The 26,528-nt window shown below is 50.6% G+C and overlaps 1 protein-coding gene across 2 annotated transcripts in view; it reads right to left on the minus strand.

The window, feature by feature from the left end:
* Nucleotides 1–8,374: 8,374 nt before the first annotated feature.
* The window catches only part of PTK7 (protein tyrosine kinase 7 (inactive)), a 64,855-nt gene continuing 46,701 nt past the window's right edge, over nt 8,375–26,528 (minus strand). Inside the window, exons 8-20 of one of the 2 annotated variants that reach the window (XM_036413706.2) lie at nt 26,115–26,248; nt 25,843–25,978; nt 25,573–25,692; nt 24,179–24,328; nt 23,913–24,063; nt 23,689–23,816; nt 22,154–22,357; nt 21,248–21,403; nt 20,418–20,650; nt 18,999–19,079; nt 10,770–10,921; nt 9,794–9,972; nt 8,375–9,349 (exon numbers count right to left, since the gene is read on the minus strand). In XM_036413706.2, the coding sequence (XP_036269599.1) occupies nt 9,189–9,349; nt 9,794–9,972; nt 10,770–10,921; nt 18,999–19,079; nt 20,418–20,650; nt 21,248–21,403; nt 22,154–22,357; nt 23,689–23,816; nt 23,913–24,063; nt 24,179–24,328; nt 25,573–25,692; nt 25,843–25,978; nt 26,115–26,248 (1,985 nt within the window). In that variant the 3' untranslated portion in view covers nt 8,375–9,188. Of the gene's footprint in view, nt 9,350–9,793; nt 9,973–10,769; nt 10,922–18,998; nt 19,080–20,417; nt 20,651–21,247; nt 21,404–22,135; nt 22,358–23,688; nt 23,817–23,912; nt 24,064–24,178; nt 24,329–25,572; nt 25,693–25,842; nt 25,979–26,114; nt 26,249–26,528 lie in introns of both variants that reach the window. The other variant, XM_045572635.1, reaches the window with a different exon arrangement.

Below are 26,528 nucleotides of genomic sequence, written 5' to 3' on the forward strand. Positions count from 1 at the left end.
GCGGCCACACTTTCCCACCAGGCCGGCTCTCCAGTCTCATTCATCATCTTCTATACTGGGGGAGGTCTTTGGCGGACGTACATCTGGAAAAGACCGGGGAGATAGTCTGCCTCCCCGATGGGGGCAGGGAGGAGAGATGGAGATCAGTGAAGACTTCCAGCTGCGGGATGGGATGGGGAGGAGGTGGTAAAGCCCACCCTCAGCCAGTGCAGCGGCCTGGGAAAAGCTGAGCAGAAAGTTGAAGCAAGCCAGCAAGTGCGCGCGCGCGGGCGCGCACACACACACACACACACACACACACACACACACACACACACGCCCTTCTCTGCAAAGCCCATAGGAGAAGAAAAGTTAGAACTGGGGTGCTGCAAAGGCCAGGTTCAGGGTCTCGTTCAGTGCCTTAGCTCCAAAGCCGTGAAAACAGCTTGGGCTTTGCTGTTTCATAAATTATTCAAATCTGGAATCTTTCTCTTCGTAGCCATGTGCCAGAAACAAGTGGCTGGCCTCTCCAAACTTCATATTCCTCATTGTTGGTACCCATCCCATGAGATTCTTAATGCAGATTAAATGAGATAAAGACTAAAGCACAAAGGAAGTGGTCGTTAATAGGAGCTACCTGGGACAATCAGGGCATCCCTGAGATGGACATCCTATGTGTGTAACAGGGTGGGAGAGGGTGAAGATGAACAGGTAGTGAATTAAATCAATTTAGGGTACTGCAACCAACATTTAAAATAAATGAGTAACTGAAACCGGTTTGGCTCAGTGGATAGAGCATCAGCCTGAGAACTGAAAGGTCCCAGGTTTGATTCGGGTCAAGGGCATGTACCTCAGTTGCAGGCACATCCCCAGTAGGGGGTGTGCAAGAGGCAGCTGGTCTATGTTTCTTTCTCATCGATGTTTCTAACTATCTCTCTCCCTTCTTCTCTGTAAAAAAAAAATCAATAAAATATATTTTAAAAATAAAATAATAAATGAGTATCACAAGAAGCAAGGGTAAAATATTGTTGCATAAAACTCTTGATCCCATTATTTTAGGGTTGAACCATATAAAATTTCTTTTATAGGTCAAGAAGGTGGGATAGCGTCATTCATATGGCTCAACATGTGAGTACTGGATGACGTCAACTGCATAGCTGTGTCCCAGTCTGAATACTGAAATAAAGTATGTTCAAGTGTTTTTGTGAGCTGTGTGTGTGTGTGTGTGTGTGTGTATTAAAAACATGGACTCATTCATCAAACCTCTAAATAAAGGAATTAAGAGCCCTCCTGTTTCCCTTTTCCCAGTAATTTTAAAGAGCTTTTTCTTTTCCTAATTTAGTCTACACCACAGGCAGTTAAGCATATGGAATGTGTTAGTTCAAGAGGAAGAACAGGTCAAATAGATAAATAGGTTACAGAAGGGCTTCGGGGCCACAGACGGTGCTTGGGACTGCGATTTGAGCAACAGTTCTACAGTCACAGCCCTGTGGTCCATTCCTGCCTGACTTCTCGGGACTTTTCTGTGTGAGACCCCTGGTTCAGACACAGCAGTGGCACCCTGGAAGACAACTGCTGCCTGCCACATCCACCGGGCAGCGAACAATTCTCAGCTTCCCTTCAAATAGGCCGCCCTCTCTCCAATTCCACCCATCCCCTGGGCTATTGCACACCAGTGTTAGTACAACTCCTGGGGATGGCTTCATCTTCACAGCCCCCACCCCATCCCCCCAATTCCCAAACTATGTTGGCTTACTGTAGGTTCAGAAGCTAAAACTGTTAATGTAGATCAAGTCAATAAAAAAAACCGGTTCAGCCCTAGCCGGTTTGGCTCAGAGGATAGAGTGTGGGCCTGCAGACCAGGCCAAAGATCCCAGTTTAATACCGGTCAAGGGCACATGCCCAGGTTGCAGGCTCCTCCTCAGCCCAGGCTCTTGTCAGTGCTCATGCGGGAGGCAACCAATCTATGTGTTTCTCTCATATCGGTGTTTCTGTCTTTCCCTCTCTCTTCCACTCCTCCTAAAAAATCAATGAAAAAAATCCTTGGGTGAGGATTAAAAACACACACAAAAACTGGTTCAGAGATGTTTACTTTATTTTTAAACTAGAGGCCCGGTGCATGAAATTCAACTACTACAGATGTGGTTCCTAGGCCTGGCTGGCATCAGGGCCCATCAGGATCCCTGCCTTCCCTTGCCACCCGTGTGCACTGCCACAGCAATGTTCCCCCCACCTCCTCCTTCCCTCACCACCCATGCGCTGCCACTACTTGGTCCCTCCCCCCCTTCCCCCTTCCCTCGCTCCCTCAGTGCCCTGACGTGGCTGCCACCAATGGTCACTCTCCATGTTCCACACCGCCCTGTGGTGGTCAGCGCACATCATAGCGCATGATCAAACTCCCGATCAAACTCCCGAGGGGACAGTTTGCATATTAGCTTTTTATATATTAGATTACAGTTTACATTCAGTATTACTTTGTGTTAGTTTCAGGTGTACAACATGGTACTTAGACAATCACATACTCTACATAGAGGTCCTTCTGAATAGATGTGTTTTGTTGGGGTTATATAGTATTTTTATTTATTTATTTTAAAATATATGTATTTTATTGAGTTTTTACAGAGAGGAAGGGAGAGGGATAGAGAGAAACATTGAGGAGAGAGAAACATTGACCAGCTGCCTCCTGCACACCCCCTACTGAGGATGCACCCGCAACCAAGGTACATGCTCTTGACGGGAATCGAACCTGGGACCCTTCAGTTTACAGGACGATGCTCTATCCCGAGCCAAACTGGTTTCGGCTATATAGTATTTTGAAATCAGGTTTTATATAATAATCTGGATATCTCAAACCTCACACAAAAACTGGAATTTTTAGCAACTCCAGGCATACAGCTGTGTTGAATGGTGGCCATGGAAGAGGCATCTGCTCTCAGGCTCACTATAGCCCATACAGCCCACTGACCTCAGATAAGCCCCGTCTGGCCTCTCTGGAATGTGGTCTGTTTGGTGCTTCTCTGATAAGGCAAAATCACAGCAGTCCCCTGGAAGGTGGGGGCTTACATCCATCCCAGACCTTGAAGCACCTCCAGAAGGGCATCAGAATTCCAGCTGGATCCCCCCATACCACACCATTCCCACCCTGCTCTTTCCTTCTCCTGATTTTTATCATTCAGAACAAAAATTAAAATACTTTTAAAAATTACTGTCACACAAAAAATTACCAACTCTAAAACTTTTCATTGGGGTTAATCTTTACGTGTGCATTCCTCACACAGAAGAAAAGAGGTCTCAATTGTAATGGCAGCATTAGAGGGAACGGAAAGGAAAAGAGGCCATGAGTCAGTGGGCCTAGGAAAAGTCTGGAAAGCCATGCTCCAAACACTAATGTTTACCACTGGAGAGGATGAGAGGGACTAGCAGAGTGGGTCCCTTGCTTTATACAAGTCTGTACCATTTGACTTCTTCCATGATCAGTATTACTCTTATACAATTTTTTTTCCCTCTTAAAATGAAGCAACGATAGAATCAGGGAAAAGGTAGAATAAGTGGGTCTTGGTGACAGGCTGCACGGGGAGGGGGTACACATAAGAGACTCGTGTTAGATTGAGAGTTTGAATAAAATCTTCAGTGGTACCACTAATGGAGAGAGAACTTGGCTATAGGAGAAATTCAATTTAGGCCCATGGAAATAAGCAGAGGAAAATGTAAGAAATGAGGGATGAGGGGAGAAACCAAGATGGCGGCATAGGTAAACATCTGAACTGTTGCCTCGCACAACAATTTCAAACCTACAACTAAAAGACAAAACGGTCATCATCCAGAACCACAGGAAGGCTGGCTGAGTGGTAATTCTACAACTAGAAGCAAAGAGAAAGCACACTGAGACTCACAGGAGCTGCGGAAGGCAGAGGTATGGAGGCGTGTGTGCGTGGAGAGGGCTGGCAACTGAGTACGCGGCTGGCTTTCTCAATCGGGAGGGAGAAAAAAAGCTCCCAACTGCTCTGAACTCCGGTTCTGGGCGAGACTGTGAGGACCCAGACTCATACGAGGAGAAACTATACTGTCTAGCAGCGGGCAAAATTCCAGGGCGGCTTTCTCTCAAAGGTGCTTGCAGCGATTACTGAGGGACACTGAGAACAGGGGCCTCTTAGGGCAGGGCTGATGGGAAGCCATTCCTGTCTGCTCCGCCTTGAGACTCCATCCCATCCAAGCTGAGCACAGAGGCTTTTGCATATGAATGGCCTGGTCCTTTTAATTCTAACTTACCTAACGAACTGCAGCTGGGTCAGTGAAACCCAGAGCACCCAAAGGAAGGCCCAAGATCCCTTCGTCTTGCATTGCTTCACAGCTGGGCCTCATCTGGGCACCTCCAAAACCCAATCTACAGATCTCTCCATAGCTCCTGCTTGACAGTCTCAGGCAGAGGCTAAATTAGCACCTCCTTGGAAATCCAAGAACCAGTTTACCCAGGGGTCAAAGTGAGACCATCCAGATTACAATTCCTAAGATCCATAAGGGACACACTCAGGGGGCAGACTCAGTGAGCACCAAAACCCCAGTGAAGCAAGTCTTGTCTCATAAGGGTGTCTCCAGCACAGAAGTCTCCCATTGTAGAAACAGCTGATCCTCACAGCTAATTGGCCTGAAGGTCAGTTCCTCCCAGTGATACCAACATCAAGGCTTAACTACAATAAGACTGTGCACACAGCCCACAAAGGGGTGCACCAAGAGTGTCCACCTCAGGTAACTGGGGAGGCTGAGCCAATGGGCCCGGTAGGACACACAGCACCCAAAATCACTCTATCAAATCAGGAAAGCAGCCAAAATGCAGAGACAAATAAAGAGGTCACAAATGAAATAAATGGAGGAAAGCAAACTACTGCATATAGAGTTCAAAACCAGTTATAAGAATTTTCTAGAAAAGGCCGATAAATTTAGTGAGACCCTCGAATATATGAAAAAGGATCAACTAGAAATTAAGCATGCACTGACTGAAATAAAAAATAATATACAGAGATCCAACAGCAGACTAGAGGATCGAAAGAATCAGGTCAAAGATTTGAAATACAAGGAAGCAAAAAAAACACACACAAAAAAACACACCCAACCAGAAAAGTAAAAAGAAAAAAGAATCTGCCAAAACCGGTTCGGCTCAGTGGTAAAGCGTCGGTCTGCGGACTGAAGGGTCCCAGGTTCGATTCCGGTCGGGGACATGTGCATTGGCTGCGGGCACATCCCCGGTGGGGGGTGTGTAGGAGGCAGCTGGTCAATGTTTCTCTCTCATCGACGTTTCTGGCTCTCTGTCTCTCTCCCTTCCTCTCTGTAAAAAAATCAATAAGATATATTAAAAAAAAAAAAAAGAAAAAGAAAAAGAAAAAGAAAAAAGAAAGAAAAGAAAGAAAACACTAAGGCACTAACCAGGAAAAAAAAAAAAAAAAAAAAAAGAATCCAAAAATATGAAGATAGTATAAGGAGCCTTTGGGACAACTTCAAGCGTACCAACATATGAATTATGGTGTTGCCAGAAGAAGAGAGAAAGCAAGATACTGAAAACCTATTTGAAGAAATAGTGACAGAAAACTTCCCCCACCTGGTTAAAAAAATAGACTTACAAGTCCAGGAAGCGCACAGAATCCCAAACAAAAGGAATTAAAAGAGGACCACACCAAGACACATCATAATTAAAATGCCAAGAGTAACAGACAAAGAGAGATTAAAAGCAGCAAGAGAAAAACAGTTACCTACAAGGGAGTACCCATATGATTGTAAGCTGATTTCTCAACAGAAACTATGCAGGCCAGACAGGAGTGGCAAGAAATATTCAAAGTGATGAATAGCAAGAACCTACAACCAAGATTACTCTACCCAGCAAAGTTATCATTCAGAATGGAAGATCAGATAAAGAGCTTCACAGATAAGAAAAAGCTAAAAGAGTTCATCACCACCAAACCATTATTATATGAAATGTTGAAAGGTGTTCTTTAAGAAGAGGAAGAAAAGATAAAGATACAAATTATGAACAAGTGAATCTATCAACAAGTGAATCTAAAAATCAAGTGAATAGAATAAACAGGTGAATATAATAGAACCAGGGGCATAGAAAGGGAGTGGACTGACAATCCTCAGGGGGAAAAGGGTGTGGGGGTGTGAGAAGAGACTGGACAAAAATTGTACACCTACGGATGAGGACAGTGGGGGGGGGGGGGGTAAGGACAGAGGGTGGGGTGGGAACTGGGTAGAGGGGGAGCTATTGGGGTGGGAGAAAGAGGAACAACTGTAATAATCTGAGCAATAAAGATTTTTTTTTTTTTAATGGTGATGAACCCTAGCTGGTTTGGTTCAGTGTCTAGAGTGTCGTCCTGTTTGACTGAAGGGTCCCCAGTTTGATTCCGGTCAAGAGCACATGCCCAGGTTTTAGGCTCGATACCTGGTAGGGGGTGGGCAGGAGGCAGCCAATCAATGACTCTCTCTCTTACTGAAGTTTCTATTCTCTCTCCTTTCCTCTCTAAATATTAAAAAGAAAAGAAATGGGAGGTGTGTCTGGAGCTTGAGGAAAAGGCTGGAATTGCAGCTAATGCTTTGAGAACTGTCCACACTAAAGGGCCAATTAAAGCCACGTGATGTGAGATTCCTTCAGGGAGAGCACAGAAAGAGGAAGGCCAGGAACAGAATCCAGAAAAACAGTAGCCTCCAGGGCAGGAAGAAGGAAGCCTCTGCCAGAGCTGGAGAAGGCCGACTCAGAAAAAGATGGTGATTGCGTGCCACACCACATCAAGAGAGGACAGTTTGGAAAGGCAAATGTGGCTGAAAATGTTAGCCCCTGCTGAATGGTCAAGAAAGACCTGGAGAAAAGGATTAGTGATGAATGACCTTCCAGAGTACTTCTGAGTGAAACCCGTGTTAAGAAATCATTTTTACATTACCATCAATGGGGAAGTAGGTTTTTGCTCTCAATTTTTCACACCTGTGTTGGACTTGGATATCCCCATCCTTTGCCATGTGACTTTGTAGAACCTATTACTGCTGTTGGGTTTTGACATGTGACATGCTTTGGCCAATAACATGTTAACAGACTTATGGTTTCAAATGCATGTGCTCGCATGATCTGGCTTGATCTCATGCGCTGTTGCTACTACACGAGAGCATGTTCTAGGACCAGCAGGTTAGATCCAAACCAGTTCTACAGCCTACAACCAAGCCCAGCTAAACTTAGCTAGATCCAACCAAGACTATTGAACCTTACCAACCTTCAGGTCTATGAGAAAGAAAATTGAATTGTTGTTGTGACTCAAATTTGTTGTGACTGTTATTATGCAGGATCACCACTCAATAGCTGACTAATAACATAACCCAGTATACACAAATGTCTATCAAATATTACAAACAAAATTTTGTAAAATATAGTTTGAAAGCTCGATTCCTAGTCAGGGTGTGCAGGAGCCAATGGATCGATGTTTCTCTCTCCCCCTCCATCCCTCTCTCTAAAATCAATAAAAACATAGTTGTTGTTTTTTTAAATAGGAACATGGATCAGAATTCATGTTTTGCCAAAAACAACAACAAAAAACAATGCTCCAGAGAAATTGTTCTTGGGTTATTTTTCCCATTCCAACACATCTGTGGGATGTAACACACTGTATATCAGTAAGCAAGAGGCTCCATTACTAGCTGTGTAACCTGGCCTCTCTGAGCACTTTCTAACCTGTGAAATGGGAGCAATAACATCTGGCTGACAAAGCAGGCACAGAGATTAAGTGCAACAATGCATGGTAAGTGCTTAGCCAAGTGCCTGGTACAGAGCAAGTATTCAATAAATATTAGCTGTTATTCTCATCACTGAGAAGGATAGTGAGGGACAGAATGAACCAGAGCGACTTCACAGTTAAGTGAAGTTAGGAGGAGGCACAGACTGAAGTTACTGGAATAAGGAAGAAAATAACTGATGACACGGGGGTCCATGTAAAGATCCCCATGCAGGGATCCAATCAGCTGAGGGTTCTGGGGTTTTGGGGCATCAAGCATGATTTTTGCTCAATACTGTCCACTCCATCTCCCTCCTAAAGTCTTAAAGGTATTCAGAGACTTTTATCTGTCATTAATTCCACCTCCAAATCTACTCTAACTTGTCCACCCTCACTCTTCTGTCCTCCCTGCCTAAGCGTGAGTGCTAGGCCGGCTAGCAGAGAGGAAGTGGTTGGCAGTTGGAGGATCCCATGGACAAGAGGTGGTCTTGCCTCCTAAGCCCACAAAAATCAGAGAGAAGGGCCAGCGTCTGCCAGTTATTCCCATCCAGGCCTCTTTAGACTCCATAAAGCACACGGCCCCTTCTGATAAGCAAGGGAAGACAAGACATGATTTGTGGGCAACGGCGAGAAGGAGCATCAGAAACAGGTTGTAAAAAAGGCTTCTTTATTGAGAACAGTGAGTGTAAAAAAACAAAACACACACACAACAACGATAAAAGTGTGAGGCAGGGGTGGCTCCCCGTCCCCATCTCCTCCAAGACTCACCCCTCCCTCCCACGCCCTCCCACCCCACGCTGCGAGTACGGTACATACAAAAGCCGCCCGTGGTGCGTACAAAAAGGGCGGGTTATATAATGTCGAAAGCTCCTGAAACTCCTTCATCTGCCAGGCACTTAGGATGAGGAAAGGAGAGGAGGGTGGGGAGGAGACACAGGTCAGGGTCAGCGTGCACAAGTCCACGTGGGGAGGACGCACTGGCCATGTCCTCCGCGGCTCTGGCGCAGACCCCGAGATGGGCCCCGTGGGCCAGAACGACCCAGGAATTTGAGTATATTAAGGAACGCCCCTCAAACCCGGCTCCTCGGCGGCCTAGCCCTCCCTCGGCAAAGTTGGCAGGTGAGTGGCAGAACTGCACCTGGCCAAGGGGCGGAGACCCAGGCCAGAAATTGGTGTTACCTGAGGCACCCACACTGTCCCTGATGGGGTGAGGGGTGGCAGGAAAAGCAGCCCAGCCCAAGGCCCAGTCACCAGTCCAGGTCCGAGTCAACCTCCCCAAGGACTGAGGGTAAGAAAGAGGAGGAAATCGCAGGCCCCCCCAAACCTCAGCAGTGCCGGTGGTGCCAGGGTGGAGCCCATAGGGCCGAGGAGGACAGGGATCTTGCCCATCATGCTGCAGGCACCTGTCAAGAGGTCCTCCCCTGCCCATGCCAGCCTGAGGCACGGCCTGCCAGGGCTGCCTCCTCACGGCTTGCTGTCTGCGGGGCTGTCTCCCAGGGTATTGGCGATCTCGCTGAAGGAGGGCCTGTCCTTGGGGCTGAGGGCCCAGCAGCGCTGCATCAGCCGGTAGAGCTTGGAAGGGCAGCCCTCAGGCTGTGGGAGTCTGGTCTTCCCAGCCTGCAAGTCTGCAGGAAAACGGTGGGAGGAGAGTTAGTCCAACTTATAACCTCCTGTCCAACACTCTGTGGAGCCAGCAGTACCCACAAGCAGCCACCAGAGGGCGACCTGGGGCAAGGGTCACTGGCCAGTGGCTGGTGGGCATGGACTCAAGGAGTACAGGGGAAATATCTTGCCACCAGTGGGGATAGCTCCCGTGGCCCCAGCTCTGCGGGCTAGTGGGGGCAGGGTCCACACAGCACCGGAGACAACCAATGCATGGGGCTGAAGTGGGGTCAACGGGCAGACGCCAGTGGCTGGAGTGGTTACTGTGAGCGAGGGCGTTTGCCAACCAATATGCAGTGGCCCTCTCTGAGTGCCTGCTGTGACCAGCCCAGAGGGCAAGCAGGCTTGGTGCCCCCAGGGTCCTGAGCAAACTCTCCACCTAGAAGAACACGTGGAAGGGTCCCTACCTGCCAGCACCTCGTCGTCCGGCTGCCCGCCATGGGGCATCTCCCCGTGGGTGAACACTTCCCACATCAGCATGCCAAAGGCCCAGACATCAGACTTGGTGGAGAAGTCACCCTCCAGGATGGCCTCGGGGGACATCCATCGCAGAGGCACCCACGCCTGGCGGAAGTGGTAGTACTCGCTGCAGGAGAAAACCACACTGGGGTGGGGCGGGGCCTCCGAGGCTCACGGAGTGGGGGACACTGGTCCCTCATCCCAGGTCTGGGTCTCGTACCCGAGCTAGAGCCCAACTTTTCTACCTCCAGGCACTCGAGAAACTGATAACACACAGGTACACTGAGTGAGATTTGGGGGCATCCCCATGGGGTTGATGGTTAAAAATTCCATTAAGAACCGGATTTTGTCTACATTTTAATATAAAAATAAAAAGCTAATCATCATACATACTTCTGGCACTGGTCTTAAAAATGTGAAAAAGGAGAACATGTTAAATGGAAAGAACACTTAAAAAGCTTTAGTAATACATCAATCATGACTAAAGCAACAGATGAACTGGGGGACTGGCCCTGGGTGGCTGGAGGGGAAGTTCCGGAGGTGCCCCCGGGCGCCCTGCAGTGTGGAGGGGCGCCCCAGAGCATCCCTGGCCCAGCACTGAGCTCCCAGCCTTAGGATTCACAATAGTCATTAGTGAATTCAGGAAGTTACTGAGGGAACCACACAAACCATTAAATTGTATGCAAACTGTTATAAAACCTAGTAGTTATTTTTACAAGGTTTATAGTATTTTATCACTAGAGAAAAACCTATGAGACAGGGACCTGTGTCCCAATGGCTAGGACGCCTGCTGCACCCTTGGAGAGAGGATGGGAAGTCTCTGTCCCTTCTGGGCTCTCCGCTTTAGACTAAACAGACATTTAAGCAGTCCATCCCCCTCCCCTCCCACATCTTCCCTCACCTCACCCACCCATGTCCTCCTACCTGTTGTACACGTCCTTGCTGAGCCCCAGGGCTGACACCTTCACCTGTCTCTGGGCGCTGACCAGGCAGTTCCGAGCAGCCAGGTCCTTGTGCACAAAGCGGTTGTTGGACAGGTGCTCCATGCCCAGGGCCACCTGGGTGCACAGCGCCACCTGCAGCAAGAAAGGGACTCGCTCACTCATCAAAGCACCCAAGTCTAGGGGATAAAGTGTCCGCCTGGACACAACCCTCGGGGGCCTCAATGCCATCGGTGTGATGTTAGGAAGCCCTCAGCAAACCCACAACAGCTTTCGTTTCCTTCTCTGCAAAGCGGGTCACCGTGCCTGCCTCACTGGGCTGTTGGAAGGACGGAATCAAATGAAATGAAGCTCTGGGAGCACCTGTACGTGCAGCGGGTGCTAGACCGGTGAGTGGCACGTGGGTGGGGAGAGCACACAGTCACGACGTGTGAAAAGTAACCGGGCAGTGATCACAGCTCACATCCCAATGGGTTGTTCCTTAACCTTTTGACTTCAAAATGACGTATTTTCTACTAGTTACATAGCGAAGCTCTCAAATATATGTGCACTTTCACAAATAATTATAAAGCTCAGACCCAGGGAACAATCACTGAGTGAAAAACACAGAACCAACAATGCAGGCACCCCAGAGCATGTGCTCTTTGTATGCTTCCAGCCTTATCTGGTCCCAAAACAGGGAAAGGGAATTACATGGTTTAGGAACATGTGTGTAAAGGCAAAACCAGAAAGAATAGCCAAGAAGTTACTACCATAAAGCCAGGACAGCGGTTACCTCTGGAGGGGAGGGCGAGTGCATGAGGAAGGAGCCCTTAGGTTTTACACACACGCGTTCCTACACAATATAATTCAGTTTTCCCATTTTGGAACCAGGTAAGGATAGAAGCATACAAATTGTGTATGTTTTTTGTCTGACTTGTTCACTGAGCATTGTGAGATTCATCCTTTGGGTTTTCATCCTGAATATACCAAATTTAATCATTTTAATGCCATGGGTATTTGGGTTTTTCCTCCAGCTTTGTGCTATTAAGAACAGTGTACTATGGCCGTCTTATGGGTGAGCACACTCATGAATTTCTTTAAGATATCTAGGTGTGGGTCAAGGACTATGAGTATCTCTAGCTCTACAAAATAAGGACAAATTCTTTCCCAAAGCGTAGGAATTAAAAATATATTTCACTAATTCCCTTTTTAAAATTTTGAGCCATGTGACTGTATTATATAGTGCCAGTGCATGGATTTATGCACATTGAAAGGACATTAATTAGAAGGTGGCCGGAGGGGCAGGACTAGGAGAGATGGGCCAGACACACGCTGGAGCCAACTTCCCACGGTCCCTCCCCGGCTGACGGCACCTGGAGTGGCACCGCAGCTCGAAGGCCGTCTGCGGAGTGAGCAGGGTCCCTCTGCAGGTGGGGTCCGTAGCCTGGCCTGAGGGGACTGGGCTGAGACAGGCTCTCCGACATCCCCCAGGGGTCCCAGATTGTGAGACAGTGGTTCTCAGATGACACACCCCAGAATCGAGTTCCCTCCTCTCTGGTTCCGAGTACATCACCCGAGAACTGCTGCTGCCAAGTCACCACAGCTCCTGTGTTGAGTGTCTGCCCTCTGGTGGTCAGTGTGAGCCATACCTACCGGCTGGTCAGACGGTCACTTAGCCTTTTATATATACTAGAAGCTCTGGGCATGAATCCATACACTAGCAGCTCTCTGTGGATTTGAACTGCTCCGTGCCTGCTGCCCAGAGGCCCATCCGCAGCCAGGTGTGGAACGCTTGCCTTGTCGCCAGAGAGATGATGCAAGTGTACCCCCCCACCCAGCTGCTTCCTGTCCACTGCCCAGAGGCCCTCCGTGGCCAGAGTGGAATGCTTGCCTCGTCGCCTGTGCTTGGCGCGGAGGCTGCAGACCAGCCCCCTGTCCCTGTCTGCAACTCGCCGGCCCCTCATCTCTGTCTGTCTCTGTTCCGGGCCTCACCTGTGCACGCAACCTCCTCCTGTCTGGCTGTGACCCATTACAGCATCCCAGCCTAATCTGCATATTTCCTCTTTTATATATATCTATATCTATCTGTAGACATCTTATAGAACATTCTGAATAGAACTATATTGTCATATTAACATTTTAAAAGTATACACCAATAGACTGAATATTAATAGAACATCTACTACACACCATACACAGCTAGGTGCTGATAAAATACAACAGAAAAGGCAAGACAGGGCTCCTAGTGAGAGGACAGCCTAGAAGGGAGACGAAGTCTCCCCGCAGAAGGCTGCCACCACCGGGAGAAGGCCGAACAGATGTAAAATTGGAGCAGAGGTCAGCATCGGTAAAGATCCCTGGACCCTAGGCCTTTGTCACCTTATCTAAACCTTGGGAGCAGCCACATGGCCTGCAGTGTTTCTTTTCATATGAAAACAAGGCTAACAGAAGTGCACAGAGATCCCTGTGGCCTGGGGAATGTTATTTATCGGGTTACAGCCAGCTGTGTGGTTCTGCCATACAGACTCAATCTCAGGATCCACAGGGGGAGGTCACCATCACAAAAATGCACTCATGGAGAGACGAAGGTAAGAATGGGCCAAAAGCCAATGTCATTGGTGCTCAAGGAAATATAAGCCACATCCCCATGAGATACCATTTTATACAAGTCTGATGGCAAAAAGTCAAATGTCTGCCTCCAACTTATCTCCAATGATTACAACAATACATAGGAGATAATGCACATACATATTAAGAGAATGAGGAAGCAAATATGAGCAAATGAATCTGGACAAAGGGTTTGTAGGAGTTCCTTGAACTTAACACCCTTTAAAAAGAAATTTTTAATTTATTTCAGAGAGTAGAAGGGAGAGAAACATCAATGATGAGCGAGAATCACTGATCGGCTGCCTCCTGCACACCCCGTACTTGGGGTCAAGTCCCCAACCCGGGCATGTGCCCTTGACTGGAATCGAACCTGGGATCCTTTAGTTTGCAGACGCTCTATCCACTGAGCCAAACCAGCTAGGGCCTTAACACTCTTTTTATTAAAAAAAAAAAAAAAAAATATATATATATATATATATATATATATATATATATATATATATATATATATATATATTTTTTTTTTTTTTTTACAGAGAGGAACAGAGAGGGATAGAGAGTTAGAAACATCAATGAGAGAGAATCATCGATCAGCTGCCTCTTGCACATCCCCTATTGGAGATGCGACCACAACCAATGTACATGCCATTGGCCGAATTGAACTGAGGACCTTTCAGTCCGCAGGCCGACACTTTATTCACTGAGCGTCAGCCTGCGGACTGAAGGGTCCCGGGTTCGATTCTGGTCAAGGGCATGTACCTTGGTTGCGGGCATATCCCCAGTGGGGGGTGTGCAAGAGGCAACTGATCGATGACTCTCTCATAGATGTTTCTAGCTCTCTATCTTTCTCTCTTCCTCTCTGTACAAAATCAATAAAATATATTTTTTAAAAAAAGTTTGAAATATCAAAATAAAAATTTTCCAAACCCATAGACACACAGACACACAGACACACAGACACACACACACACACACACACACGCACACACACGCACAGGCTTGTGTATGTTAAAAAATAACTAACTAAATAAATGAAAGCAGCCCATGTTGGACCAGTAGTGAATATGTCATAAATTATCCAAAGATTTTTGGCTCAGCCAAAACTGGTTTGGCTCAGTGGATAGAGTGTCGGCCTGAGGACTGAAAGGTCCCGGGTTCGATTCTGGTCAAGGGCATGTACCTTGGTTGAGGGCACATTCCCAGTGGGGGATGTGCAAGAGGCAGCTGGTTGATGTTTCTCTCTCATCAACATTTCTAACTCTCTAACCCTCTCAATTCCTCTCTGTGTAAAATCAATAAAATACATTTTTTTAAAAATATTTAAAAAAAAGATTTTGGCTCATGTAATTCTATGTTCCTGAAATCCAAAGAGGAATGAAGTGAATGGGAGTGGTAGAGGGGCTGTTGCCAATTTACCTCGTGCGAGAAGGCCACCCAACCTGAGAGGAGGAGACAGCAAGTCTTGTTGAGGACCTACTGTGTGCTGGCCTGAGCTTGGTGGCTGCCCCTCTTATTTGCACCGTGAGGTGGGGCTCCACCTCAGCCCTGCCCAGGATTCCATCCGAGGCTGCCCACCCAGCCTGACACCAAAGCCTGGCTCTCTCCTCAATACCACAGCTGCCTCTCCCGGCTCCATCGCTGGTGTTGGGGACACGGGAGGAGCCGTCTGCTCAGCAGTGAGCCCAGTGGTGAGGTGCTGGCTTGAGCCTGGCCCTTCAGCATCGCTGCTGGCTCTCTGCACAGTCCCAGCCTGGCTTCCAGAGACACTGAGCCAAGTGCTGGCAGAGGGGTCACTCCAAAGACAAATCTCGGCCGGTGTGCACTGGCAGTGACATCCCTGAGGACCAGCTGTCTCTAACGGTGGTTTGCTAACTGTGGTTTGCTATTAGTACGTCCTGCAGCCAACTTAGTCCATCTTAACCAGCATTAAAATACGGAACATCACCCTGGCCGTGTGAAAGGTTGCCAGTTTGATTCCTGATCAGGGCAAAGGCCCAGGATGCGAGTTCAGTCCCCGTTGGGGTACAGGAGGCAACCGATCGATGTTTCTCTCTCATATCTAGGCAATATTTCTCTCAACCTCTCCCCCCTCTCTTTCCCCCCTTTTCTAAAAACCAATAGAAGCGTATCTTTAAAAATCAGAACAGAAAATATCAGAGTGCATTACTTCGTAAGGGTATCATTCATAACATTTTTCACTTTTACAATATATAACCATGCCAATGTTGCTGGGTTGTGGTGCAAAATGTACTTTTTTGTTTTTGTTTTTGTTACTGTGGGTTTCAGTCACAATAGTTTAAGAAACAATGGTCTAAATAAATCTGTGCTGTCTGAAACAGTAGTCCAAGCCCCGTGTGACTCTTTATGTTAACCAAAACGTAATAAATATTAAAAGCTCCCCTTCTCTGTGGCCTCAGCCATGTTCTCTGTGCTCAGTGACCACCTGGGGTGAGTGGCTATCCCACTGCACAGCACAGATACGGACATTCCCACCACCGCAGGGAGTTCTGTTCGCACTGATCCAATCCCCACCATCAGTTCTGTTCACACTGATCCAACCCCCGCCATCAGTTCTGTTCACACTGATCCAACCCCCGCCATCAGTTCTGTTCACACTGATCCAACCCCCGCCATCAGTTCTGTTCACACTGATCCAACCCCCGCCATCAGTTCTGTTCTCACTGATCCAACCCCCACCATCAGTTCTGTTCGCACTGGCCCAAACCCCCTCCATCAGTTCTGTTCGCACTGATCAAGCTGGGGAGGCCGCCACCAGAGGGTCACAGGATTAATGTTCAAATACTGTTATGAAGGCCAGCCCCACCCCTTCCTGTCCACCTTTTCAACAGGTTCCAGCTAACCCACTGTGACTACTGTGCTGGTCTCACACAAGCTGTGGGTACCGCCACATGTCCTGGTGTCTGACTGCATAAAGCGCTGTCCACCAGCTGCTAACAACCCTACTTCTCTTCCTCAGAGAAATCACAGGTTACAGTCCTCAGACTTTAAAATCCCCATCATCTTATCAGCTACTTAACAAGCATTATCTACAATTATGCCACCCCACCAGGGCCAGGGTCTTTGACTTTTTTCTTTTAATCTTTATTGTTGAAAGTATTACACGTCTCTCTTTTTTCCCCATTGGCCCCCTCCAGCTTGCTCCCACCTCCCTGACTTCTATCACTATCCCACTGCTATCCTCAAATCCTCCTGGGGATCCCCCACCCACCCACACCACGTGTGGCACCCTGGTTCCAGCTCTGCCTACCACTCCAGTTCTCCTTAAAAACATAACTCTCGCCCAGCCGGTGTTGCTCAGTAGTTGAGTATCAACCTAAGAACCAGGTCAGAGTTTGATTTCCTGTCAGGGCAAATGCCCTGGTTGCAGTCTCTATCCCAAATGGGAGGCATGCAGGAGGCAGCCAATCAATGATTCTCTCATCATTGATGTTTCTTTCTCTCTACTCCTCTCCCTTCTCTCTGAAATTAATATATATATATATATATATATATATATATATATATATATATATATATTAAAAACATTCACTCTTTTCTCCTTCTATTCCCCAGGTCCCCTAGGCAAATAAAGTTGAGCAGCTCACTAAATTACTAGCAAAAGGAAGTATCTACAGGTTTGACACATATTTCCTAAGAATTACCATTTTCATGGAATCTTCGCCCCCCCCAAAGCAGTGTTTTTTAAACTACTGATTGAGGCCCACATAGGTCTCAAAACCACTGGCAAGGACTCCTCAGACTTCGATGGGCTTACAAACTGGCTGAAAAGATGGTTGGAAAATTGCAGTTCCTCAGACCCGATTCCCTCAGTCTGAGTGAGGGATGGTCCAGAAAGCTTTTTTTTTTAAGCAATCTCACCCCCCCAGATGCTGAGTACTGTCCTTGGAGAGTGTGGAACCCACTGAACGCTCCGCCGTCAGATTTAAGAGGCCTCTTTCCAGTAAGTGTGGGAGATCTTCAGCGAAGGCTTTCAGTGTAATGCCGCCCCTCAGGCCATGTGACAGAGGGAACCAGCTTCCTGCCAGCCTACGTCCCTGTCCCCATGTCCCAGCCACAGAAACCTACCTTGAGTCCCCTCTCTCCTGAATCCATCCCATTCCTGCCATTCCACTACTTCCTGTCTGGAGAATTGAGCTCACATGCTTTCTCCGCCAGGAAGCCTTCTTTGTTCACCCGCTGTCTGTCCACCTGAAGGAAGTGGAGTCTCCATCTCTTAATGAATGCCTCCTGCTGCTGTCTGTGTGGCACCTGAGGTCTGTGTGGCACAGGCATCCTCACTTAGCCAAGGCTCCCTGCTTGATGCTAAGGGCCCCAGCGATGCCCGGCAGCTTCCCTTTTACCTCCCCAAGGCCCCATGCATGTCCTGCTCTGTGAGCTCTGGGGTCCTGACGTCCCACCCGCTGGAGCAGCTCGCCCTGTCCTATGGCTTCTCAGAGATGGAGGAAGGGGTGAGGTGCCAAGAGGCCTGCTCTGCTGACCTGGGACCAGGTCACACACCCTCTCTGGGCCTAGTAAACTCCCCGGTAGTGGGAGGCCAGCCAGAATGGCCCAGAACCACTTCTCCAGAGAGATCGGGGCAGCCAGGGTCCCACACTCCTGACTCATCAACCAGCACCCCTTTCTGCCCTGCCGAGCCTGGGACCAGAGTCAGCTGCAAGGCAGGGGGTGGTCACCCGGAAGGCCCGGCAGGCAGTGTCTGCCCACCTGCCCTGAGCTGTGATTGGCTTCTGAGGTGACTTTGCTGTCAGCTTAGAAATAGAGCACCAGGCACATGAGGGAGGTGGGTCACCTCAGAGGAGAGGAGGCTGTGCACAGGGAGAGCCGGGCTGCAGAAGCGATCACTGGCTGTGGGTGGGGAGCAGGCGAGCGTCCCTTCCTCACTGCTTCAGCCAGGCCTGCTCCACCACGGCCCAGCCAGGGCTCCGTGCCCACAGCCCTCTGCCCTGAGGGCAGGAGGAGAACAGGAAGGAGGCTGCACAGCTACAGCCAAAGGGAGAGTGAAAGTGAGAAAACCACAGGAGGTGAAACATGGCCAGCCCACTCACTAAAGTTTCCACATGCGGAGCCTGAAGAAACATACTCAGGGACACACCCAGGCCAGCAGGCCCTAAAACTCAGGCAGCTCACTGCTCCTCACCTCAGTGTTCCCTGCTGTTCCTCACCTCAGTGCTCCCCACTGCTCCTCACCTCAGTGCTCCCCGCTGCTCCTCTACCTCACTACTCCCTGTTCTTCCACCTCAGAGCTCCCTGCTGCTCCAGCTCAGTGCTCCCAGCTGCTCCTCCAGTTAAATGCTCCCTGTAGGGAGCTCATGTCTTGCTCCAGTGGCAAAGGCAAAGAGCAGTTCTTCTATATGAAAACAACAGGGCAATACAGGCTATGTGATTTGGACAAGTCCCTTAACCTCTTAAACCACAGTTTCTTCACCACAAAACGTGGGTGGCAGCACATTAAGGTGATTATTGTAACCACCGAGAAAACACGTGCACAGCACTTACCATCGGTCCGGCCCACAGGGAGCACTCAGAGCAGTACCTGTTGTGAGGACTGCCCTTGTTCCTGGCCCACCCCCGGGACCTCTCTCTTCTCCCTCCCTGTCCTCACCTTCTGCTTAGTGCTGAGGGGCTGTGACTTCAGTTTTTCATCCTTGCTCTTGGAAATCCTCAGGAACTGTTTGAGGTCTCCCTGAGGGAAAAGCAAAAGTGTGTCATGTCAGAGCCCAGCCATTCCATCCTAGGCATCAGAGCAAGCAGGCGCTCACAGGGCCTGCCCGGCAAACAGTGAGAAGTCCTGACCTGAACGCCCTAAAGAATCATAGCAGCCGAAACCGGTTTGGCTCAGTGGATAGAGCGTCGGCCTGAGGACTGAAAGGTCCCGGGATCGATTCCGGTCAAGGGCATGTACCTTGGTTGTGGGCACATCCCCAGTGGGGGGTGTGCAAGAGGCAGCTGGTCGATGTTTCTCTCTCATCGACGTTTCTAACTCTCTATCCCTCTCAGTTCCTCTATGTGTAAAATCAATAAAAATAACAACAACAACAAAAAAATCATAGCAGGTACCTCCCAGAAGCTGTCTGTCAAGAGGGACTGTCCTATCCACCCTCAGAGGAGCCTCAGAGAGGTGCTGTCGAAGCCCCTGCCTTCCAAGTGCCAAGGAGAAAAACAGCACCCTACTGCCCCCTGCTTCCAGGGGTTCATCATCTCAGACATAAACAGGGGGTGACCCCACAGCAGAAACGTACACAGAGCACTCAGACGCTCCTGATGGGAGCGGGAAGGGCTGGGGGTGGAGGGGGAGAATAAGCAGCCCTGTGAGGACCGAGGAGTCAGGTCCGAGTCAGGCATGGAACGAAGAGCGAGGGGCAGATGTGGCATGACAGCCAGGGCAGAAAGAGAAGCTGGGGGCTGGGCTGACGCTGGTGCCTCACACGGGAATGCTGGGAAGGAAGGAAAGCTGGGTTAAGTTTATTCCCAAGAGATGACAAGCCCTAGGAAACAAGAGAAATAACCACAGAGCCGAAACCGGTTTGGCTCAGTGGATAGAGCACCGGCCTGCGAACTCAAGGGGGCATGTACCTTGGTTGCGGGCACATCCCCAGTGGGGGGTGTGCAAGAGGCAGCTGATCGATGACTCTCTCTCATCGATGTTTCTAACTCTCTATCTCTCTGCCTTCCTCTCTGTGAAAAATCAATAAAATATATTTTAAAAAGAAAAAAGAAAAATAACCACAGGAAACCGGAGTCAGAGAAGACAACCTGGAAGGTACCTGTGCAGGGTGCAGTGAAGCCGGGAGAAACTGGTACCCAACACAGGGCTAGCAGAGGGGGTGCTGGTCAAGGGAAGGCGGGTGTTATAGCTGGGGGCCAAGGGCAGGGGCAGGTGAAAGAGAATCTAAGTGGTGTAACAGCAGGCAGACCCGAGGCCTCAGCTGAGACCACCAGAGGGGAGGCTCCCATGGTGTGCCCCCAACGCCATGAGGACGCTGCCCTCCCGAGCCCCGAGGCCGCCCTGCCAGCAGCATACCAGGTCCACGTACTCCAGCACCATGTAGTGGGGCTCGGCCTCCCGGCACAGCCCCAGGAGCCGCACGACGTTGGCGTGGTTCAGCTTCCCGAACATCTCGAACTCCCTCCGGAAGTCCAGCTGCTGCTGCTCGTCCCGGCTCTGCAGGCTCTTCACCAGCACCAGGGTCTCTGCCACCCCCTCCTCCACGCCCTGCGCCTTCGCCAGGAACACCTCTCCAAACTCGCCTTTCCCTGCAGGCACAGACCCGGGTCCGCCAGCTGCCGCCCCCACCGGGGGAAGCCCCTGGCCCGGGAAGGGGCCACGCTGCCCCAGCGTGCAGTGGGAGTCTCTGCTGTTCCCATCCACCCGGACTGGGCAGAGGCCAAGGTCAGCCGTGTGACCCTGAGCCAACCTTTCCTCTCCCCCTGAGCTGCAGGTCTACAGCAGTAAAATAAAGGGGAGGGATTAATACTCAGGGTGTTCCAAACAGTGGTTTGTATGAGGATGGCAGGTGGCCATGATAAACATGTCTTAGTAGTGAAATATTTAATGTATACTCAGGAAAATTTAACTGGCACCAATGCCTATTTCTCACGTATTTCCCTAGAACAGAGCTAACTTTAGTTTTTTGTTTTTTTTTTTAAGGAGTCAATCTAAAGAAAACACACAGGAGTGTCACAAGTTGTGAGGTGGGGTGTGAGCAAGCAATGGGGACACACTGGACCAGACCTCCCCCCATCTCCCGGTTCCGGGTTTCAGAGACTTCAGAGCCACAGCCGTCCGTGACTTAGCCTCGGACAGAGCGGTGACACACAGCTAAGCAGGGAGCTGTGGCCAAGGCAGCATACCCAGCGTGGTGATGGGCTGCAGGCTGGCCCTCGGAAAGTGCATCTTGTCGCTCGTGCTGTGGCGTTTGTTGGTGGCTGCGAGGCCAGAGCCCAAGCTGGTCAAAGCCACTTCCTCCTGGATCTCCGCCGAGGGCTGCCCATTCTGCAGAGGCCCGCCTGGGAAGAAGGAGCACAGGGGAAGGGCGAAGGTGAGACCTGTCACTCAGGTCCCGATGGGGGCCTCAGTTTTCTCCCCCAATCCTCTATTCCCACCAAATGGGTCTGATCTCAGCTGATGAGACAAGGAGGACAGCCTCTGAAATGGAACAAGCTGAGCAGGTCTCATCTGAATCCCTGGTCCCTGGACACCATATAGACATACAGGTTCTGGCTTCCATGAGGCCATCTATGGGCAAAGCCTGAAACAGGCGCAAAGCGGAAATCACAAGGGAGAGCCAGGCCCTGCACCTGAACACCTTGGCTTATAGGGGAGACGCAAAAATGCCCCTGGGGAGGTCCCAGTTGGAGGAGAGAAACAGCCCTTTGGGGCACTCAGACTAATGGGGGGGAGAGAGGGGGAGGAGCAGGAGAGACAGACAAGAGGTGGACCAGCAACATGAGTATATACAGGAGTTAAATCTGAGTATACACACGAGTTAGATCTGGCTTAGTGCCACAGGGAGAAGGCAGGGAAGCACAGGAAGCTGGCACAAAGGCTCCAAAGAGAAAGTCTTAAGCCAGGTTCCTCAGAAGCCCAGGCCCTGGGAAGGGGCCAACTCCAGCTTCCAGCTGGGGTGGGAAGCTCTGGTCTGGCTGCAGGGACAAGGGCAAGTCCCAGCCCCTTGCGTCCTGCATCCTCCAATGGCCACCAGAGGGCGCTCAGCACCTGCACACGGCACCACCTCCCACCTCCAGGGGGCCCCTCACCATTGAGGCACTCCATCTCCGGCTCCTCGCCCTCTGGCTGCTTCTGAAGCCGCTTTGCCTTGCAGCGCTTCTTGCAGTAGAACATGAGGCCCAGGACGGCAATGATGTAGGCCACTGCGGCACCCACCGACAGCCCGATGGTCTGGATCATCTTGTAGGGGGGAGGGCTGCCCGGGCCCTCCGACTCTTCTGGCATGGGCTTGTCTTGAGTGAGACACAGAGAGGTCTGTGCAGGGGTGCTGAAGCAAACCCAGCCTGCTGCTCTACCAACCCCTCCATGCCCCACATACATGACAACCTCCCACTGGATGGCCTGGTCAAGCCACGGAGAGCTGGGGAGGGTCACCACTGTCACCGTCTTTGGCAAGGGCTGTCTCAGGCCCCAGGCAGTGATGCCCTGGCTGGCTCTGCGAATCTGAACACCAGGCCAGGGCACGAGTGAAAACCACCCCTGCCGGGGCACCACAAGCCACAGTTTAACAAGCTTCTTCAGTGACTTGACCCTGGAGAGCAGCATCTGAGACCTTCTGGTTCAGAATCCCAGACAGCGCCCAGCACAGAGCAGGCTCCTGGAGAAACATCTGTGCAGAAAGGCCCTCTGGGCCAGGGGCTTTCAATGGCCTAGGGTCTCATGGAGACACTGCAGAGACCCAGATGCAGAAGGCCCCAGCTCCCACACACACCCACGGGCTCCAGCCAAGGGGCTTGTCACTTCACTGTTGTCCAGTTTAAGCCCCACTTCCTACTTTGTCTAGAAAAAAAATTCATTCTGGCCGAAACCGGTTTGGCTCAGTGGGTAGAACGTTGGCCTGTGGACTGAGGAGTCCCAGGTTCGATTCTGGTCAAGGGCATTACCTTGGCTATGAGCACATCCCCAATAGGGGGTGTGCAGGAGGCAGCTGATCGATGTTTCTCTCTCATCGATGTTTCTAACTATCTCTCTCCCTTCCTTTCTGTAAAAAAAGAAAAGAAAAACAATTCTGCTACTAAACCAAAAAAAGGTTGAGACCGTCTCATTTAAGCCACTCCCATTTCACAGATGCAGAAACAAGTCGTGAAGAGGAAACAACGCCTGCCTCTAAGGGCATACATACGTTAGCAGCAGGAGCGGCCAGACCCCAACCCCGAGTCCCTGAGCCTGGTCCGGGCCTTTTACCTGAGGCATCACCCTCCCTGGCCCTCCAGGACAGACAAAGGAACCTTGTCTTGATACATCCTGACCTGATCCCCTCCCGCCCACCCAGGGAGACATGTGGCTCCTGCAGGAGACCTGAGAGGAAGCAGTATAAGACAAGCACCCCCACCACACACACACACACACACACACACACACACACACACACTCACACACTCTCTCCAGCTGTGGCAGATCAAGAAAAGGACACCAGCTCTAGGCAAGTACACAGAGTGTGACATGGCACAGCAGACTTCCACCCCATCACAAGAATGGCTGAAGTGCCCTCCATGTACAAGGGTCCGGTTAGCAAAGCTGAGAAAGAAGTCTGGCCCCACGGCTTCCCGTCCCCAGCCCATACCGACGACGAGGAGAGGGGCCTCCGTGTGCTTGATGTTGCAGCTGTTGCCCGCAATGCAGGTGTAGCTCCCCGAGTCCTCGGGGGCCACGTTGTGGATCACGAGGGAGCCGTTCTGGAAGATGTGCATCCTGCCAGGAGAGAAGCCACAGCGCTGCACACCTCGCCGGCTCCTGGGAGACCAGGCTGCAGGAGAGGGGGGTGCGGGCGGAGGGACAGGGCCCTACCTGGGTCCCAGCTTGGTCGGGTCCAGGATGCGGTCTTTGCCCTTCCACTGGATGAGTGGCTTGGGGTCCCCCTGGGCCTCGCACCGCAGCAGAGCCGTGTGGCCCTGGTACACGGTTGTGTGCTCGGGCTCGACCTTGAAGGTGATGAAAACTGGAGGGGAAGAGCCCATGAGGGGCAAGGGGCTGTGAGCAATGGGGCTGGCAGGGTGCAGGCTGCTGCCAACAGGGCCAGCCAGCCCCAGCCCCAGCCCCTGCCACAGCTGCACCTGCCACAGTAAGTTGGACATGGGCGCGGATCTGGCCCTGGAGCCCGTTGGAGGCGATGCAGGTGTAGTTGCCGGCATCGTCGCGGGTCACCCTGGAGAAGTGCAACGTCCCGGCGTTGTCCGTCACCCACTCCGGGAGGCTGCTCCCATCTGCAGGGGCAACAAAGGGAGATGATGGGACTGACCAGAGTTACCTGGGTGGCAGGCTGGCAATGCCCTCAGTCACTCGTAGCCACTCAAAACATGTCACCACTCCTGAGTACCTACAGACCAAGCCCAAAGGCGAGCCAGGCATCGGGAAGCCCCATTATTTACTCCTTTTCCAGTCTTTCAGTCTCACCTCCATCTGTTGCCTGTTTAACATTCCACTTCTGCCAAACTGCACTTCTGAGTGGGCACCGCATTTGCCTTGTTGTTGCCTCACTGCATGCCACTCCTCACTCCTGGAGCCCATTCCTGCTCTCTGCCGCCACCCCCGGCTTCAGAGCCTCTGGGAGCCACTCATCCCACAGAAAACGCCCCCCGACCACCTGAACAGAGACCCCCCTTCCTCCTCAAAACCTACAACCTCCTCTCCAGCTCCCACTGGTCGTGGGAATGTGAAAACTGGCCCAGCCCTTTATAAAACATTTGGCAATCTGCATCAAGGGTTGTAAAAATGTGCATACCCTTTTATACGTAATTATTCCATTTCTGGGAATCTTTCCCAAAGGAAATAAACCCAAATCCAGAAAAAACTTTGGCTTAAAGATGTTTATTGCAGCAATAAAGAGAGAAAGAGAAAGACAGAGAGGGAGGTAGAGGAAGGGATGGAGGAAGGATGATTAGCAACTAGAATCTCCAACATTTAGAGAGTATTTATTAATAGGTAAACTATAGTGACTCCAATTATTGGAATATTATCGCACTCCTCAAAGCCAATGTTTACGCATAAAGCAATGGGATGATGCTTCATACTGTTAGTTGGAAAGGAACACAAGGTTACATAGTCATTTGCACCTCCTGTTTTTATAGTTAGGTATGACAAGTTTAACAAGTGAATAAAACAAAACATAAAGACATGCAAAGAAAAGGGGCACACACCCAGAGATAACGGATGGTGGGATTATGTACTTTTTTCCTCCCGAAACGTTCTAAGGGAGCCCACGTCACTTTTATGTCAAAAAGGATGACTATTTTTGAAAAGGGACAATCAATCACTGCCCTGACGCGTCTCGTGTGCGAACAGCGTAATCTGACCTCTTCTGTCCCTGGCTTTTCTCTTCCCGACTGGATGACAGTCTGCCCTCCATTGTTCCTGACAGGCTGCTGGGCACTTAGCCGCCCTCAGACATAAACACATCTGACCAGGAGACGGTCCTGCCTGCTCATCCCCAGGCTCCCACGATACTGACCTGCTCGAACCCACTTAATGGTGGGCTTCTCTCTGCCGGTGGCTGAGCAGGGCACGGTGGCCTCCTTGTCAAACTCCATGCACTGCTGCGGCCGGGGCGGCGGTGTGAACTTGAGCTTTTCTGTTTCCGTTGAGGGCGGGCAGGTGGGTGGAAAGGAGGGGGTGAGGCAGTTGGCCAGGCGGGGGCAGGCCTGGAGGTCCCAGAGCCTGCCACTCCTTCCCTCTGCTCTCCCGCCCACCCGGCCAGGCCGCTCCCCACACGCCAGCTCACCCAGCACTTGCACCCGGGCTTGGGCCTCGATGCTGCCGGCTGGGGTGCTGCTCACGCAGCGGTACCATGTCCCGTCGTACACCTCCACGCTGTTAATGCGCAGGGTCCCGTTCTTGGAGACCTCGAACCGCGAGTCCTGCAACACAAGTCCTGGCCTGAACCCCGGCCCACGCCGCCCCAAGGACAGCCTCGGGGGAACAGCAATGTGGGGGGAGCACCAGGGAGCATCAAGAAGGGGTTCCACCCCACCCCGTGGCCAGCCTTGCTCTCACCTCTGAGATGAGCATCTGGTTTCTGTACCAGATGACTGTGGGTTTCGGTGTGGCCTGAGTCAGGCAATGCAAGTAGCCTGGCTTGCCCTCCTCCAGCTGGCTGTCCTCGGGCTTCCTCAGCCATGTGGGCACAGCTGCGGGGCAGGGAGGAAACAGTGCAGGCTGATCTCATGTCTGCACCACCACAGGATCCAACCCCAAGAAATTCTAACACCGTATTATTGATAGTCCCGAGCTCAGTGCCCCCGTCTATTAATTGCAGTAGTTATCCTTCATGGTGGCCCACATGCCAGCACTTTCTCAACATTGTCCTGGTTAATGATCACAATAAACGCCCAAGGTATGTGCACTGACTGGCCAGGTTATTTTGATCTCTGAATGCATAATAATCTGGCCACTCAGTGTGTGTGTGTG

This window comes from Pipistrellus kuhlii, unplaced genomic scaffold (genome assembly GCF_014108245.1).
Source record: "Pipistrellus kuhlii isolate mPipKuh1 unplaced genomic scaffold, mPipKuh1.p scaffold_m20_p_5, whole genome shotgun sequence".
Classification (NCBI taxonomy): Eukaryota; Metazoa; Chordata; class Mammalia; order Chiroptera; family Vespertilionidae; genus Pipistrellus; species Pipistrellus kuhlii.